The sequence below is a fragment of the Aythya marila genome, assembly GCF_965140915.1.
Source record: "Aythya marila genome assembly, chromosome: 8".
Taxonomy (NCBI): Eukaryota; Metazoa; Chordata; class Aves; order Anseriformes; family Anatidae; genus Aythya; species Aythya marila.
In genome coordinates, this window is record NC_139049.1 from 32,585,301 (window position 1) to 32,603,396 (window position 18,096).

At 41.4% G+C, this 18,096-nt stretch overlaps 2 protein-coding genes across 7 annotated transcripts; one reads left to right on the top strand and one right to left on the bottom strand.

Annotated features, from left to right (window-relative positions):
• Nucleotides 1-523: 523 nt before the first annotated feature.
• CRYZ (crystallin zeta) lies at nucleotides 524-8,416 on the bottom strand. 5 transcript variants are annotated; one of them, XM_082766371.1, is made up of 9 exons: nucleotides 8,289-8,416; nucleotides 6,709-6,833; nucleotides 6,194-6,346; nucleotides 4,514-4,677; nucleotides 3,638-3,689; nucleotides 2,069-2,218; nucleotides 1,546-1,647; nucleotides 1,356-1,451; nucleotides 524-1,075 (listed from the first exon to the last, which is right to left on the bottom strand). In XM_082766371.1, exons 2-9 carry the CDS (start codon nucleotides 6,823-6,825, stop codon nucleotides 914-916), a joined length of 996 nt encoding a protein of 331 aa, XP_082622497.1. In that variant the 5' UTR covers nucleotides 6,826-6,833; nucleotides 8,289-8,416; the 3' UTR covers nucleotides 524-913. The 5 variants fall into 5 exon arrangements, with proteins under 5 accessions (XP_082622497.1, XP_082622499.1, XP_082622496.1 ...); XM_082766373.1 differs by lacking the exon at nucleotides 8,289-8,416 and adding an exon at nucleotides 8,173-8,249; XM_082766370.1 differs by lacking the exon at nucleotides 8,289-8,416 and adding an exon at nucleotides 7,980-8,082.
• TYW3 (tRNA-yW synthesizing protein 3 homolog) lies at nucleotides 8,313-16,893 on the top strand. 2 transcript variants are annotated; one of them, XM_082766374.1, is made up of 6 exons: nucleotides 8,313-8,624; nucleotides 8,749-8,832; nucleotides 13,397-13,495; nucleotides 14,349-14,420; nucleotides 14,717-14,850; nucleotides 15,689-16,893. In XM_082766374.1, exons 1-6 carry the CDS (start codon nucleotides 8,451-8,453, stop codon nucleotides 15,909-15,911), a joined length of 786 nt encoding a protein of 261 aa, XP_082622500.1. In that variant the 5' UTR covers nucleotides 8,313-8,450; the 3' UTR covers nucleotides 15,912-16,893. The 2 variants fall into 2 exon arrangements, with proteins under 2 accessions (XP_082622500.1, XP_082622501.1); XM_082766375.1 differs by lacking the exon at nucleotides 8,749-8,832.
• The last annotated feature ends 1,203 nt before the right edge of the window (nucleotides 16,894-18,096 follow it).

Genomic DNA, 18,096 nt, shown 5'->3' on the forward strand with positions numbered 1-18,096 from the left:
ACTTAACACTCTTGCCCATCAGTCACCCCTCCAGTATCAGTTTCCCCAAAATGTCCTCACCATGCTTGAGCCACAATGGGTTGAATCTCACCCTCCCTGGCAGCTGCCACCAGGGGTGGCCCTGCCAATGGGTGGGCTGTCAGTGTGCAGGCAGCTGACAGAGAGTCCGAGTCCACACCAAGAAGAGGTGGCTCCTTTTCTGTGGACTGTGCTGAGTCTGTTTAAACCAGTTAAACTGAATTTGGTGCTGTTGATGTGCTCTGCTCAGCTTATGTTTCAGGTAGTTGCTAGCACATATTATTCTCTTTGAGTTTGTACAACACTTGCATTTTTTCATTCCCTTTATCTGTGTGGTCTTACAATAGTGGTCCCCTAAGCATTAAAACAAAATGTTAAGATCTGAGGAAGAGGCTTAAAGAGACACATTGTGGGGCCGTCTCTTACCTTAATAATTTAACAATGGATTCCAAGTAAATTCTGTGACAAAGGATGAACAAAACGTTAGCTAAAGAATTTACAGTCCTGGTTACATGCATATAGTAAGCTACATATATTTGTCTATCTGCTTAAAAAGCAGGATTCATTTTGCACTACTTATAGCTTCCCTGTAAAGAGGATGATCTTAAATTCCAGTTTAGATACTAGTTTCCCTACCACTAGGTTTCCATCAGAAGGCCTCACCAGCAAAGAAAAGTTATTGTTTCCACATCAGCCAAAAAAGTTACAAAAATTAAAGTACGCTCAAGTCCATTTCTTAGAAAAATAAAACAGATTAATGAATCAATATAATTAGTAAGCTAGCATTTACTGTTCCTTTCAAACCTGATCAAAAGTATATTTTATAAAATATATTCAATGAATCATATAAGCAAAGGTGCAGTTAGAACAGCTAGAAAATAAATGGAAGAAGACTTTATGGAAGGAGCACCATCTTTCCTCGAGCACCACTGCTATGAATAATGTCTTCATGAGCCTTAATCACTTTCTCCAGTGGATATTCGGAGCCTACAATCGGTTTCAGCCAGCCAGCTTCTATGCCATCAAGAAGTGCTGTTGCACATTCATGCCTTTCTTCCTACATAAAACAAAAGACAGCATTTACCACAAGGTGTTTACATTTTAGAAAAGTATTAATAATTTCTGCAAGCTTTAAACCAAATTTTACAACCCGGGAATATTTTATGATGTTCTGAGATGAAATCAGAATGTAAAAGAACAAATAAACAAGTTCCTTCCAGAAAAAATATGCTTTCTTTACCCCTTTTAAAATAGACTAACTATTTCAACAGGAAATACAGAGGTACTGGAATAGGTTCAATGGAGCATTCTTTAAAATAAAAATGTTATTCTCATACCTCAGTTGCAAGAAACAGACCAACTCCTATTATGCTAGATTCTTTACTCATAGTGTCTCTTGGATTTATCTCAATGGTACCTCTACAGCCCACAACCTGTTACGATGAAGTTAAAAGATAATTTAAGATATAACTGTTGAATTGCACCGCTAAAAAAAAAAACTCAAGTCAGTGAGTTTTATATACCTACCATCACCCTTCCTGCATAGGACAACAGATGCAAGTCAGTAGCAAGATTGATGTTGGAGAGCATTTCTATTATTATATCAACTCCTTGCATTTTCGTGTATTCCTATCCAAAATACAATAACATGTTATTAAAGTCAACTACTGCTTTGGTGCTGTTGCATATTTCATATGCTACTGATAACATATATATTACAATTTATTATTTAATTTTTAAATACAGGCTTTGTGCTAAGGCTAAGAGTTAATAATTTTAACTTTAGCAAATTTTGATAAGCTGAATTATGATAAATTATCATATTGAGATTTGCTGAAATGTGTAAGTTTTTAAATGCCATTGCCTGTGAAGAAAGCTCAGCTTTTCTGACCTGGAAAATCTTTTCTTCTTGTAGAAATGAATCAGGCAGTTCACTATTGTTCCTAAATACGTTTATTTTTAAAAGCTTCCAGAAACAACTGTTTATACATTTTTATAATGTTAATAAGAAAAATAGATGCTGCATCAGCTAGGCCTGATACAAACGTACCTTTATTTTATCAATGTAATTAGCTTCTCTGTGATTAAATACTTGGTGAGCACCATTTCTCAGAACAATATTCATGCCTTCCTCAGTTCCTGCCGTACCCAAAACCTTTAAACCACAAGCTCTGGCAATTTGACATGCTGCTATTCCCACCTGAATAAGAGGAAGAAGGAAAAAATTAAAAATGTTTTGCCTTTTCTTTCTTAATTTATCAAATATCAAAATGCCAAATTTATCAAATTTTATTTTATTTTTATTTGATAAAATAAAATATTTGATATATTTTACCAGTGACTTAGAACTTAACCATTTAAAAAGTTGACCTGATACTTTTTCATCTATAATAGGTAACTTGAAGCTTAAGGATAACCCAATAGTCTTTGGTAAATGAAAATATGTTTCTGGAGACACAGTAAAATTTTGTGTTTTGTTGCGTGGAAAAGGGTAGACCTTTTCCCAGTAGCAGACCATCAGATTTTAATTATATTAAAAACAAACAAACAAAAACAAAACAACCATGCCATCAATTAAAATGCATTACAGCCAGACTGATTATCAGTGAAAAATTCAAAAGGAGGTACATTTTTAAGAATCATTATGGAAGACAGCATGACTTTACAGAAAAGATGCAGCACAAACTATCTTTTCTCTTCAGCATGTGATTCATCCCTATATGTGTATCTCACAGCTTTTGTAAATGTTCCCATAGCAAAGGATACAATTCCACAGAAAAAACAGATTTGGACTATATGTTTCAGCAAACCAAAAATCAATGTCATTTCAAGAAAGCAAGTAAAATATGTAACTATAGAAACACTACATTTAGCTTATAGAGGAAAAAAAAAAAAAGAGGCTATGATGCTGAATGGCATTGCAGTATCTTAGAATGATATCAGAATTCTTCCCCATATGAGACTGTCAAAATCACCTTTTTGCTGTTTACCAAATAATTCGTAAAACTGTCATTTCATAGCAGTTGTTTGGCTCATCAGTAGAAGCTGAACAAGAAAATGCAGAGTATGAGAGATGAGTTAAATTCCTATGTTGTGTGACAGAGATAAAAGTTACCTTGTCATGTAAAACCAAGGAAAATTAGATGTGCAATTTAACATAGTATTCAGTCATAAATTCATGTGTTCCAGTATCTCTCCATGGGCAGGTAGCTGTTAGGTAGTAGTAAAAATATCCCAGAAATGCATAGTTGCTACATAACAGTGATTACTTCTCAGAGAACTGAAAACACCTTGTACGTATTTTAAAATTACAGCTTTCCATTATTAGATTCACCTGAAGAAGATTGATTATACAGCTTCTGGATCAACTTCCAACTGCCGCAATGTGTTTATTATGTGACTTCTTTATTAGGGGCCTTATGCAATCATTCATGCAGTTTCATAGTTGTTAGGGATAACAGGGCTTTTGCTTTAAGAAAAAAAGTATCCTAAAGTGTCTGGAAGAAAAAACTATTTTGTTAATCCATTTATTGATACAAATGTGACCGTAAATCAGACAGAAGCAGATAGAAGGACAGAAAAGAGCATTTTCTATAACCTGCCTTCTCAAAATACTTACACCCCCACTTGCACCATGCACTAAAACACTTTCTCCTGCTTTAGCATGGCCTCTGAAAGGAAACAAAAACAAACAAACAAACATGGACATTACAATTATGATACATAATCATTATATATTAGAGTGCATATACTGACATTAAATATTATCTTTTACACATAATTATTTCCAGTTTATGTTATCACTAAACAGGTATAATCAGACTCTGGAAAACAAGGAGACAAAATAAACCTTTTAATTTATGAATTCAAGTAACATACAGTTATGTCAACATGCAACTAGCAGCATGTAACAGTCTGATACTGAACCCCAATTCACAATCTTCACCTGCTAAAAAACTTAAAATAAACCACACGAGTTTTAACCGTTTGTTCTATTACACCAAACCAGACTTCCAATTCTAAGTTCTCATCTAGCTGACATGGAAGTCTGGCTTTTAGTCATTATACAGTCCTACAGACAGGCCTATATAGAGAGTTTCTTTACCAGAGAGGTTCATAAAGAAAAGAGGTGATTCTGCTCTACAGCGCATTGTCAGGTTAATTAAGAATTAGAACTATTCCCATTTTTCCTCCCTAGCTAGAACACCAGTGAGCACTGAAAAAGAGTTGCACTTTTATTATGTGATACATACTGAAGAAGCCTTTCCACGTCTGTTCTCTTAAGAAGGAACACTTAACAGGAAAATACAGTCACTAGCTTCTAGGTAAATTATCTGACAATTCTCTCGGTATAACAAATATAACTTAAGTCTTTTAAACATTTTGCACTTGTTAGTGTCTCCATCCCCCCATTTTACAGGACAATGACAAACACGGGATTCAGTATTTTAAATGTTCAAAAGTAAAATGCAGAAGCTTAGATTTGGCAACTTACTTTTGGAAAAGAGCACGATAAGCAGTGAAGTAGGGTATTCCAATTGCTGCTCCTTGTTTGAAGTCCAATTTATCCGACAAAGGAAAGACTCGATTAGCTGCAGCAAGTGCATAATCTGCATAACCTCCAGAGATCGTATCAATGCTAAAAACCTTGTCTCCTTTCTAGAAAGCAGGAAAAGGAAATAGAGAAATTAATAATTTGTCTTACTTCCTTTTGTAATAAACATTAAGAACTAGCTCGGTCTATTTCTAACAGCTCTCCCGTTAAAAATGAACTGTTATCTTTGCCACAGAGAAGATTTTTAGAAATGCTAATGCATACAATCAACGTAACAGCAACCATATAATTTCATATACTTAAAGTGTCATAATTACTGCTCTACAGTGCTCTACAGTGTAACACACAAACCTACTGTCTCATTAATATTAAACTTAATAAATTTGACCATCAAAGAATTCATTCACAGATTTCAAGTGAAAAAAAAAAGTTTTACAAACACAGAAGAAAGGTTTCTTAATTATTTTTGTTTAAACATGGAGAAAAGACACACAATATACCCTAAAGTAAGTAAATACTGCAGCTGTTCTTCAGCAGCGAATACTCAAGCCATCAATTCACTAGGTTACGCAGGAAACAGACCACCTAGCACTGTACTTTACAGGTGTGCTTAGGTGCTTCATTCCTGCTGGTGGACTGGAATGCCAGCTGCTCGGGTCCGGGTACGTATCCCACTCAGTATGTATCTGCTCGCAGAACAACATCATCACCCATTAAATTTCACAGTTAATTAGGTCTGATTTTTCTACTATTTATGTGTCGACTGCCGTAAGTACACAGCATGCAGACTACTCTCTTTTATTCAAGCAACAAGCATCATGATTTCCACAAGGAACAAAAAGCTAACATAGCAGATAGAGCAAGCTACTGATAAGAAAATATGAATAAACATGATTCTTCTCCCTGAATAACCAAATCTCTCACCTCTCCCACAACAGTTACACAAATGTGAAGTTGGGAAATTCCAAAATGATTTTTACAGTAATTTATACATTTGTCTGAGACCAACAGTCTATAGTAACTTGAAAGGAAGAACAGATGTAAAAACTATGTAAATTTCATGGGTATCTTTTAGCAAAATGATAATTGCCTTCTTTTTTTCCAAAATATCCTCCCCTCTAAGAAAACCTAAGTAAAATTACTAGACTGTATTTGACCTGTCTTAACAACAAATATTTAATTTATGCTTTTTTTTTTTTTTGGTCAGCAAAATAAGAGCTATTTTCATTTCCCCGAAAGCCATACAGAATTATTTCAGTTCTGCATGGAATTACCAAATAATAATTTCAAATATATCTGTGATGCCATAAAAGTACTTCTGAACCACAACTTTTGTACACTTGATATCATTGCTTTAAGCAGACAAACTGAAGTGCCTTGTCCAAGACCTTGTAACACTTGGAGGTTCATAGCAGCCTAAAAAACTTCCCCACAATTCAGTCTGCAGACTCTGCATTGCCAGTATGATCCTGCTGCAAGCTTTTGCCAGTCTATGAAAATGATTTTCTCCCTCCAAAATAGATTAAATTATTATAAGCAGCAAAACAGTAACAGTAGTACAGCAATCACACAAAGAGGATTCAGTACACAGTAATGAATTAAAAGCCACCATATAAATACCTTGAACGTTGTCACATGTTCCCCAACACTTTCAATCACACCAGAAACATCTGTGCCAGGAGTATAAGGTAAAGCTGGTTTTCTAGCGTAATTCCCGGAACGAATATATGTCTCAACAGGATTCACCCCACAGGCATGGACTTTAATTAATACCTAAAAGAAAGCAAGTTTGTTAAACAATAATTGAAAAGGTTTAAAGTTTAGAATTCACAGCAGAGTATCATAGCATCACAGCATTTTAACTAAACTCCTACAGTCAGCACGAAAAAAAACAACGTTGAACTGAACTAAACCAGCACTGAACTAAAGTTATATTCAGGTAATCCTTTATGTGGAATGTGTACAACAGTACATAGAACAGTTTAAAAAACAAGCATCTGCTAAATATGATGTCTCGGCCAGTATGAACAGGCTGATCGACAAGTACAAACTGAGGATGAAAAGTGTTGCTTTGCACACTTCATTGTTCACACTCTGTTCTCTGTGTAGCTATTCAGGCCATACAATTCACATACCTGATTTTCTTTTGGGACAGGAATTAAAACATCTGACTGGAGTTTAAGTACTTCAGGGCCACCAAATTCAAACACTCTGACAGCTCTCATTACATTTCTTGTGGTTGCCATAGCCATCAGAATATCTGGAAAAAAGACAGAAAACAACCTCCTCTCAAGTAACTGATTAAAACAAGCCTCACTTCTGATTTAAATTTTGTTAAAAAAAAAAAGTCTCCCCAAAAGGCAGAAAAATAACCCCACCATTTGCAGGACTTCATGGGTATTAAGAGTTATATGGAAATAATTTATCCATAGAAGTATTTCTACAACAGCTCCTGTAAACATTGCACTGGCTATACCGTATGCAGTGATGCGTGGTACTTTGGGGAAAAGCACTGCCCACGTACTATTACCTTCTAGCACAATAAACCTTGAGTTGCTGAAGAAAAGCCTGTTGCACACCAGCTGACTGGCTAATCTAACCAAGTAGCACTGCAGTCCCTGCTTCGCTTACTATCAAACTCGTGCAAAAACGAAAAAAAAAAAAAGAAAAAAAAAAAAAAAACAGCTTTCAAAACTAAAAGATACCATAGGATATTAAAATAAGTCAGGAAAAAATAAAGTACAGATTGCAGTTCATAATGTCAGCTGGGTTTGGATTTAGCCACTGCAGCTGTATGAAGCAGAGACGGTGGCTCACAGCCCCGCGTGTTGATGTCAGCGATGACAATTTATCAACACGTCAAGCTGGGACTACCCCAATGCACCCTTTCGTAAGGTATTAACTAACGCCACAAGTGGAGTACTTCTGCCGCAGGAAAAGTTGTATGGACCTCCTTCAGCAACATGACCCGTTCAGACGGGATCGTTACTGGGCACAGCAAATCCTCACGGGACTGCGAAGAGCCGTACGCGGCGCTGCAGGAGCCCTGCGGGCCGTGCTCTGGCTCGGCCCTGGCCGCGGACGCTGTGTCTGTGTGTAGGAGCCGCGGGCTTTGCGGCCGCAGGCAGGCTGCGCTTGGAAACGTGCCCGACTTGAACGCTGCTCTCCGCGCCTAACGCGGACTGCACGGCTGCCGATGCTCGGTTCCTGCTGGAGCCGGGAGGCCCGGCCAACCGCAGCCTGCCGCGGGGAGGCGGCAACAACCCCCCCCCCCCCCCGCCGTGCGCCGCTGCCGTGAGCACCGGTCACCGGCCGCACCGCACGCCTGGCCCGGGGGCACGGAACGGCGCGGGGGACACGGAACGGCCCGGGGGGCACGGCCCGGGGGGCACGGCGCGGCACCCACCCTGCAGCGCCGCGGGACGGAGAGGAGCCGGGCCCGGCTTCTCCGGCGGGTGGGCCCCGAGCCGCTATGGCCCGGCTCTGCGACAGCCCCGGCTCTGGGCCGCGGCCCCGCCCCCGAGGCCCCGCCCCATCAGGCCCCGCCCCCGAGGCCCCGCCCCATCAGGCCCCGCCCCTCCGCCATGCCCCGGCTCCACCTGCGCGCTCTCCGCGGCCTGCGCCGCCCGCCCCGGCCGCCGCCCGGTCCCGCCCCGCTTCCCGGGGTACAGCGGAGGCCCGGGGACAAGCACCGGCCCCCCCGCCGGCCGCGTACCTCCGCCGGCCCCGTCCCGCGGCGGAAGGCCGGCCCCAGCTGCACGGCGGCGGGGCGCGGCCGGGGGCGGGCGCTGCGGGCCTCGCGGGCCCCGCCCTCACGCGAGGGAGGGAGGTTTGGGCCTCGCGGGCCCCCGTCGGCCGCCGCGCCCCGCCCCGCGCCATGGCGGCCTTCGGGCGGTGGAAGGCGCAGCGCCTGGCGCGCGCGGACGCCAGCCGTAAGGGCGCCCTGGACGAGCGCGCGGCGCCCGTGGTGCGGCTGCTGAACGCGTGGGCGCGGTTCTGCACCACCAGCTCCTGCGCGGGCCGCCTGGTGCTGGCGCAGGGCGGCGCCGCGGTGAGCGCACGGCGGGGCGGGGCGGGGCGGGGCCGGTCCCGGGGGGCTGCCGGGGAGGGAGCGGGGCCGGGCGGGGCGGGAGCCGCGCCCCGGGAGCCCGCCCGTGAGCTGCTGTCCCCGGCAGGAGGACGCCGAGCGCCGCGGGGCGCCGAAGAAGGGCTGCGTGTGGCTGCTGGTGACGCACGAGCCGTGCCGCCGCGACGAGCTGGTGAGCGGGGCGGGGCGGGGCGGGGCGGGGCGGGCTGGGGCGGGGCGGGCCGGGCCGGGCCGGGCCGGGCTCCAGCCGCGCCGTCTGCGCGCACCGGGGCTGTCGGCGCGCAGCGAGCGTGCCCTGAGGCGCTGCGGGGCCTGCGGCAGCAGCAGGCCGTCCCTCGGGGGGGGAGTTCGCAGCAGGGATATTTCTTTCCAAACAACTCCCTGTGTTCAGAATAAGCACGATTGGTTTTTGTTGTTTTGTTTTGTTTGTTTGTTTTCCGTTGTAGTAGGTATTCTTCCTTTCCTGAAAGGCTCCTGTCAGAGTAACTGTGTTTTTCATCTATTCTTTGTTTTTCCTGCTGCTTGGGTTGCCAGCGAGGTATCAACTGGAGATTAATTCTGGTTTAAATGCCTTCACCTCCAACAGCAAAATAAAACTGATTTTTGTAGGATACTTGCTGGTATTTTTACAATGATGACTGAGTCGTTAACAGCCAAGGCTGGGCTAAAATAGAGTAGCGTGTGCCTTGGTAATACCAAATTGCCTCAGGAAAATAGGCATTTGCCTAACACAAGTTCCGGGGCACCATCTGAGATGATGCTTGCTCCACAGGTGCAGGATGATGTGGCCTTCGTCCTGTTCTCCACCAGTCAGAGCCTGAAACGCGTGTTGCAGCAGTAACTGTAAAGTGGGTTACAGAATGGGTCGGTTCTGGTTAACAAATGTTTCTTTAATGGAAGTGATCAACTTCCATAACCTGTGGCTATTTCTGCTTCATTGTTTTGGTCAGCAGTTTAAGAAGCGACCAAAATTAATTCCTTTGCTTACAGTAAAGGCAGACGTGTTTAGGTTAGCATGCCGGTGAGTGAGTATGTTCATTTCATATGTAGTAACTTCTTCATTAAAAACAGTCTTGAGCCCTGCTTGCTGTGAGAACAGCCTTCATTTACAAGCAGACACTTGAAAATAGTGTAACAATGAATCTCTTACACAGCATTTTGAATTGTGTCTTAAAATCCCCTGAAATATAATTTTTTTTTTTTCTTTCAAAATACTGTACCTTCTATGTGCATGTCTTTCCATGGTCTGTCCCAGAACTGAAGCAGTTACAAGGTCCCAAATTCCTTCTCTCAAATCACAGCTTGCTCTGCCATATGTATACATTTGCACACATTCATATAAAAAAAATCTTCCAAATATTCTTTACTGGTATTTGTTTTAGCAGAACAGAACTTGCTGCTACTTCCATCAGTATATTTCAGGCTGAGTAGGACACAGTAGGATGTTGCTATTGACTCCTGTGAGAGGAAATACTCTGATCTTTCCCATTCCTTTAGCAAGTAAAATGGATTTTTCTTAATGCATGAATTGTAAGAAAAATGTCTGAATAATTTTTAAACACCTTTGATAAAGGTTTGCCAGTCCGATATTTAGGAAATGAGAAGGGAAATCAGAATCATATACTCCGATTTGCTTTTCTGCTTTCAAAGTATTTCACTTCACCATGTATGTTAATGAGCATGAGATGTTTATTTTATTTTTATCCCAGTATCCTCCCAGCACTTAGAGAAAAAGCATTATGTATTATTAAGGAGCTCTTCACAAGGTTATTGACGTGACGCAAGCATAATCTCAGAATTACACAGGTGACATAAAACTGGTGTATTTCTTTTCCTTCACAATTTACTGGTGTGAGTTTCAACCACCTTCAGCTTCGGATTTCTGGATGTGTGTACAGCAAAACTGGGGTAGCCAGCATTTAGTACTTCAGGATATGCACACGCAGAGTGTTCAGTTCTACCAGGCCCTATGCATACATAGTTTAATCCACCCGTAGGTATGGGTGGACCTATAAAGTATGTCTTCAGCTGCTGTTTGTTGCTGACAAACCTTTCACAAAAGTGTTAGTACGGGATACCTTACAAGTACTTGACTGTGAGTGTAAGGTTTCTCACGAGTGCATCATTGCTCATCCCTGTCTCATGAGTAGGTTTTGCCAAATGCAGGGGGCTACACGCTGCTCTTGTCAGACGGTATCATACCTGGGCTAGGAGCCATACAACATGGAAGTGAAAGTGTTTGCTGCAACACAGACATTTGCCCTTCCTGAAATAGGGGCTGTTTTCTGTGTTAGTAAATGTGCTGCCATGGTTTCATTAAACGATACCAGTCATTTTCTGCTTCCTATCTCTATCAATTGGTCTTGTGGTCTAAAGAGAGGGATTTTCATTCTTGTGAGCTTTCTTACTCACCAGAGACAAATACTTTCTGTCATTTCATGGTAGCAGTTAAACTTTGACTATTTAGACACTGGGTTGGAACCAGATGATCTTCAAGGTCCCTTCCCATGCAGACAACTCTATGATTCTGTAACATGAGGTACCTACTCTTGTTCCCAATAGGTATTTTCCCATGCACTTAACTGGGAGCAAATCTGGGCCTCAAGGTTTGTGGAATTAATAGGGAACTACTGAAAGTAATTTCTTATTAATTTGAGTTTACAGAAACTTAATTGATTTAGAAGCAATAAGATGATGATTTAAAAAAAAAAAAAAAAAAATTACCAAAAATGTTTTGTTCCATTAGTAAGCTTTTTGATGAAATAAGTATTGTAAGACAGCTTTGAGGTGGTGCTAACAAACATTGATAATTTCAGCCAATAGGGCTTTTGTAGCTATTTGTATTCTCACTGAAAAGCTACCTCTAAAGTATCTGCTAAATTAATTAGCTTTTGCAGGGAAACAGAAACCCTTAAAAACACCCTCACTGGAATCACACACGCTGCTCACAGGTAATAATGCGTTCTCTGTTATAATGCTTGCGGCAGAGACAAGGCTGTCTAGCTTGGCTTCCAACCACAGTACATGCCAATCATTTTGCTGAAGCAGGACACTGTCGCTCAGATGGTCAGAACTGAGTTTCAAACAAGGGAAAAAACTCTGAAAAGGCAATGAACATGTTGATGGCAGGTCCTGGCCTGGGTTAAGCCACACGAATGCCGGCTGCTGCGTGTTGGTACCCCTGCTGACACCAGCACAGCCCAGGCAGACGTGACACGGCGCAGGGGCCTCAGGGTGCACACAGCCGCCCTGTGCAGGGCCCTGCAGGGGAGCTGCACTGACTCTGCGTAGCCTTCTGGATAAGGAAGCTTTTTCACCACGTTAGCACACTCTCAAGCAGGGCATGTTCACCTCAGTGGAGCGCTGTGTCAACACAACTGGTTTCCAGGTCCAAGCAAACACTAAGTAAGTTAGCTTAGGTATTTCTGTACAACGCTGCATTATGCACTGTTGGTCATTTCTGTTTCTCATCAGCTTTAGCACAGCCGTGGTTACTTGGCATTTCTTAAAATCTGGCACATAAATTAGACGTTCAGGAAGACCTGCTTTCAACTCAAAATAAGAACATTTACAGATGGGATGATGCATAAATATATTTACATATTTTGCAATGCTTAAATGAAAAATGTGTTACTTCAGCAATTTTATGTCATCGTGCCTTAAAAAGCATGTGAATTTGATTATTTCCTGAAGATTTTATTGAATATTTTTGTCTTACAGAAAAGATGAGAGGCTAGATGAAACAAAAAATACAGGAAAGTCACTGAAACTTCTCAGGTTAATGTAGCAAGCTTTTTAGCACTGCAAATTAAAGGAAGTGAAGGTGAACAAGAACCCGAAATACAAGCAATACTTAGGATTAAATCATAAAATGGAGTAAGTAATACAACTGCATCAAAGCAGATCATCTGAATGGAAAAAAAAAAAAAAGCCGTATCAACCATTAAAGGTTGTTCTACATAACGATAGCATTGAAAAGTAGAGAAATTGTACTAATATGACATACAGAATGTCATAGAGTTTTCTCCACACTTGCAAACCCAGAAAAAAAATGTTACTAGCATCTCATTCTGCTACTGGAACTTAGGTCTTAAGGTAACTTCTTGAATTGTGTAATTAAGGTTTTTTTTGTTTTGTTTTGTTTTTTTTTTGTCTTGTTTGTTTATATGTCTAATTTCAGCCCCTGAATTGTGTTTCTTTAACTCTTACACTGTAGGCTATGCATTGTTGTTTAAATTAGGATTAAAATGTGATCAAATATGTTAGGCCATATATTCAATTGGCTGATGCTCAGAAAGTTTTCTGAAGTTGAGAAATATATTTCAGAAAGTAAATGTGGTTGTTGGTAAAGAACAGCGTAACAAAACAAACACCTGACTTCTCAGGTTTCATCTGATTGCAGTTAAACAGTCCTCTTCCCATACTGTAGTGACTGCATCAATTCACTTGATTCACAAAGAAATAAACAGGGAAGCACGTTAAAGTTTTTGAAGTCTTACCTTACCATGAATTTCTGTTGAACCTAATCAATTTAGCAAACAAAATCGTGGAAATCTGTGGAGTTTTTGTGCATTATGAGCAATGAAAAATCGGAAGCAGCTGAAAGAACATGATAGCTTGGATCTCATTTGCTATGTTTTTAATGTTTGCTTCATATGCTAACTATTATTTTAGTTGTTTTGGTACTAACAATACATATTTACAGTATTAATGTAAATTCTTCATGTATTTTTCAGATGACAGCACTAGAAAAAGCCACTGGTGATGTTGTGTTCAAGTTTGAACCATTTGTTCTTCATGTGCTTTGTCGAGAGCTGCAAGATGCACAGCTTCTGGTAAAATTACATCAAGTAACAATGTAATGTTGTTGGTCTGTTATATTCCTTGCTAGAAAAGTAAAAGTATTGGCTCTTGAGTAAGTTTTAGCACTTGAAAATAGTCCCAGATGTGCTATATGTTTAACAACTGTGGTATTACAAGCTGATGAAGAAAACAGCTTTAAACTTAGGAGAGATCTTGCTGTACTTTTTAGAAAACAAAATTACTTAACTACAGTTTAATCTTCTTCTTTGAAGCAGGTTGGCTTGTAAAAATAAATAAATAAATAAATAAAGCAGTGAGCCTAGATCGTTTTTGCTGGCTGAAATTGACTTTTTTTTTTAAAATATTGTTTTGCTACTGGCCAAGCCATTTGGCTCCAGCATTTCAACTAGTTGAGTAGCACCTTTGTCTTCTGCTTTTTCAGTGTGACTCTGGAGAGCAATGCATGATGGTTTTATTCCTTCATTAATGGAGAAGAGAGTTGATTAGGTTCTTTTAAAGTACTGCTGCAGTTTTAACTATGAAAGTGTTGTATGATTGTCTGTATGGTTACCAGCTCTTAAAGATGCAATAGTAAAGTGCCAGGAGAGATGTCAATGGCCCATCTGGATTAATGGTTTAGGATTAGACAATCAATTGGCTGTAGTTCTTTTGAAAACCATCCATAAAAATTTGTGGCACTTTGTGGGTTTGATCTTAAAGCCATCTCAATGTAACTATTACTGCATTAATTCAGGGAAATGGTGTTTTGAATAAATTCATTTTTTTTTCCCCCAAAAACGGAGTTTATAAATCACGTTGCATTCCTATTTATTTCTTGCTGTGAAAGTGTATATGACATGTTAACGACATTTATTTGTGCTGCAGCATTCAGTGGCTATTGATTCTGGGTTTAAGAACTCTGGTATTACCGTTGGCAGAGGAGGAAAAATTATGATGGTAAGGACTTACTGCCTTAGCTGTAAAGAATATAAAAAATATTTCATTAATACTAACCTCAAATATTTACAATTTAGACTGTGTCTCTTAATGTGAAGCACAGCTATGAAAGAGAAAGCTGTTGCGAAGAAATAACATTGTTTTATTTGACAGCAAACTAACTGTGTGGATAAGTTTAGGGGTTTTGTTTGGTTGTTTTGTTTTGTTCTCCTGTGATGAATTGCCCATATTGCTTACATAACCTTCAAAAAAAAAAAAAAAGTATTCTAGAGAAATCCTTCTCTGTGTGTTTTTAGGCTGTCCGGAGTACTCACTGCTTAGAAGTTCCATTGAGCCACATGGGGAAGTTGATGGTCTCTGAAGAATATATCGAGTTTCTTATACACGTGGCTAATCGGAAAATGGAAGAAAACACAAGGAGGATTGACAGGTTTGTTAGATAATACTAATCCTATTCATGACATCTAATTCCAAAAGTGAAAAATGCATTAAGGGTGTTATTTAAGGGGGGGAAAGATAAACAAACATACCCCAGATGTTTAAATTACAATTTCTTTTTTTTTTTTTTTTTAGCTCAGAAGACTATAAACTATTGAAGCAAAAAACCTATAAGCAAAGAGTTTGCAGACTGTGTATTACTGAGTAGAATTTATGTTTTTTTTTTTTTCCTAATGATTACAGCAGCATTTGTTGTTCTAACTCAGTAACTGTTTCAGAAGTATTCAGAATGCAATGCACACTTTAATCCACTAAATGTTTTGTATAGTTTCCAAAACCAGTGTGCTTCATGAAGGTGCTAGAAGGCTACACTCTAGGGGGTCTATATGTTTATTTCCAGACGAGGAACAGAATAAGCAGAAGAGCCAAAGAGCACGAAGATCAAATGCTGAGGAGACACCTATATATACTAAGACCAATTTATTTTTATATGTCCATATGGTCATCAGTGCCATCATTCATCAGATATGTGACCTGATAACATTTATGTTTTCTGTAAGATTAATTGGATCTTAATGGGACATGAATGTAATCACTAATAGGCTTCTAATATTTGTAGCATTGTGGCATCACAGAGCAAAGTGGCATGACATACACAAGGACACATGCTTGTATTTCTAATTTTTCTTCCAGAACTGGCTAGACCATTTCAACATTAGTAAGGATTTTTTTAATATGTTTTGATTGCATTCCAAAAGCATTCATTTCTCAGAGCAGTTTTGCAGATTCTGAGCAAACCAACAAAAATAACTACATGCTTGTCTTTCTAGATTCTACAAATGCTTACAGTTAGCTTTGGAGGCTGATGTCAGTGCAAACAATTTGCATTCTGAGGAGACGGAGAAGTATCACTCAGTGTACGTTCACAGAAGAAAAAGAGAGACCATTCAAGAACAAGATGTACACACCTCTCCAAAGGATCATAGTGAAGAATTAGAGCCTGAGGATGATCCAGAAAGTAACCTTGGTATTTTTGCTGAAATCATGATATAGACTAAGGCATTTGAAAGCAAATGACAAACTGGATGATAGCTGTAATGTTCTTTATAAGATACTGAAATTGCTCTAGGTAGTAACACTCCTATGGACACTACCAGAAAGAAAATTAATTAAACAGAATTGTGGACAGATGTAATGCCATAGAAGCACAGGAAACAAAACCTCATTTTTTTGTTGTTGTTGTTAACAGCACTGTTGAATTAACATTCTCTTACTGTGTCAGTTATCACAGAAGTGACTGGTTTGCTATAGCCTTTGGCCCTGTTCTTTGTAGAAGCATTTCCCTTTCAATTGCTGGGTTTAGGCCTGCTAATTTTTATTTTTTTTTTTTTCCTGAGGAGAGACTCTAAAAACTGTGTTGTTATCCTTGAAAGTTTTTAGACCCAGTAGGAACTCAGAAAAGTGTGCAGCAATGTAGATGGCTCTTTCAGAAAACACAGCCACTCATTAGTCAGCTGCAGTACAGTACCTGGTCTGGAGGTTAGTACAGGAAAGAAAAACTTAAGTATGGCTGCATGCAGACTTCAGCCTGGTGCCTCCAGGATCCTGTCCTAACTATTGCACTGAGCAGCAAGGTTGGCACTGTTTTCCTGCACTTTACTGTTTCAAGCTCTAGCCCCACTGCTTTAATGTGTTCTGCTTCCCTTGGCCAGCAGCTATTGAGTGTTACTTTTCTTTTAGCCAACTCCGTAAACTGTTATTTCATTAGCTCACTTAGATACATTTCTATCTGGTCAGCACCCAGCATCAGTCCAAACTGTTGGGCAAAAAGTCAACCAAGTGTATGCGAACAGGCTTTCTTAGCAGGGTATAAAATATTGACGTGCCTTAAATGTTACAGATGTTTGCACCATTTAATCTGTATATATTCCTGTATTGTCCCTCTGAAAAAGTCAGTGCATGCTGGAGTTTATTTTGCAGAAAAATGATGAATTTGTAAATGTTAGCAACAATGAATTCCAAGCCATTATTTTTATGACTGAGTGGTTACTAACAAAGCCTCACAGGACCCTGACTGAAGGAAATGGTTTATTTGGTACAGTTAGGTGGTTGTCATTGTTTCCATTACATAAACCTACATCTTGGGGACACTTTAATTCCACTGTAAAAAATTTGGCATGCAAGGTAGCAGTCAAAAGGAAAACTGAGGGCTTTAAATAGATTCTGAAAGACTGGTTAGACTATGTCTGCAGTAGCAGGCTCTCCAAAACAAAACAAACAAAAAAAAGCTCATGCCTTTTGTGGAGTTTGTTAGCTTTGTGAACTTACACGCTGAGCACTTTGACAAGGGCATGTGCATCCGTTTGGAGCATGGGAAAGCAAGAGACCAAGATGTCTTTGTGGAGAAACTGTTGTCAGTCACGTGAATGGAAAGGGCCTGTGCTTGATGCTGACCTTAGCTGTTGGCTACCTGCAGAGAATGAGCAATTAGAGACAGGCCTATTCTCTTCCTCGGCGGAGGGGACAAGGCACTACTGCCATTGTGAAGAAATGGCTGAAGGGCAGCTGCTGCCACGGGAGGCGGGAGCTCTCAGGGCTGACCGTGGGCTGCTCCCAGAGCCTCTCAGTGGCCACCAGCCCAGGGGCTGCCGCAGGCCTCAGCGCCTGCACTTGTGTGTGGGTGTCTCTGCCCAAGGCACCACCGAAGCCCCTCAGCCTCTGCTACCTGGCAAGACCGGAGCGGGCAGCCCAGCTGCAGGAGGGTCCGAACGGACGGCTCAGCATGTCTCCAGCTGGCCTGCAGTCTCCACGGTGGCCCCAGTGTGCGGGGGCTGTCGCAGAGGGCTGGCTGAGCTGCCGGCTGCAGCAGCTGCCCGAGCAGCGGCATGAGCAATGCAAGCTGGGCCCGGCCGTGGACTATGTCCGTGAAGCACCGCGCTGTGCCCGCCAGCCACTCACGGCGGGACTGTGGTGCGGGGCTGCAGGGCTGTGCCCGGCAGGAGCGGGTGCTCGGTGCCGCCTCGGTTCGCTGGAAACACCTGGGCACACCAGGCACGGCCCCTGCCCTCACGGTGAACGCCAGCACGGGCAGCTTTGCAGCCTTAGGACCACCAACCATGTCAGAACCTGCGTGTGGCATGAGCCCATCCCTCGTAAAAGCAATACCACCTCCGGAAGTCTGCGGCTGCTCTGTTTAACAGTTGCAGCCGGACTATCACCATCTTGTTCCTTCATGTGT

What these genes read in the sequence shown, in the direction of transcription:
- CRYZ (XM_082766371.1), bottom strand. Translation starts at nt 6,825, where the DNA reads ATGGCTATGGCAACCACAAGAAATGTAATGAGAGCTGTCAGAGTGTTT. An exon ending in CTGTCCCAAAAGAAAATCAG is followed by an intron (nt 6,347 to 6,708) that starts GTATGTGAATTG and finishes GCTTTCTTTTAG; the next exon opens with GTATTAATTAAAGTCCATGC. An exon ending in TATCGTGCTCTTTTCCAAAA is followed by an intron (nt 3,690 to 4,513) that starts GTAAGTTGCCAA and finishes GTTTCCTTTCAG; the next exon opens with AGGCCATGCTAAAGCAGGAG.
- TYW3 (XM_082766374.1), top strand. Translation starts at nt 8,451, where the DNA reads ATGGCGGCCTTCGGGCGGTGGAAGGCGCAGCGCCTGGCGCGCGCGGAC. An exon ending in CGTGCCGCCGCGACGAGCTG is followed by an intron (nt 8,833 to 13,396) that starts GTGAGCGGGGCG and finishes TGTATTTTTCAG; the next exon opens with ATGACAGCACTAGAAAAAGC. An exon ending in AACACAAGGAGGATTGACAG is followed by an intron (nt 14,851 to 15,688) that starts GTTTGTTAGATA and finishes TTGTCTTTCTAG; the next exon opens with ATTCTACAAATGCTTACAGT.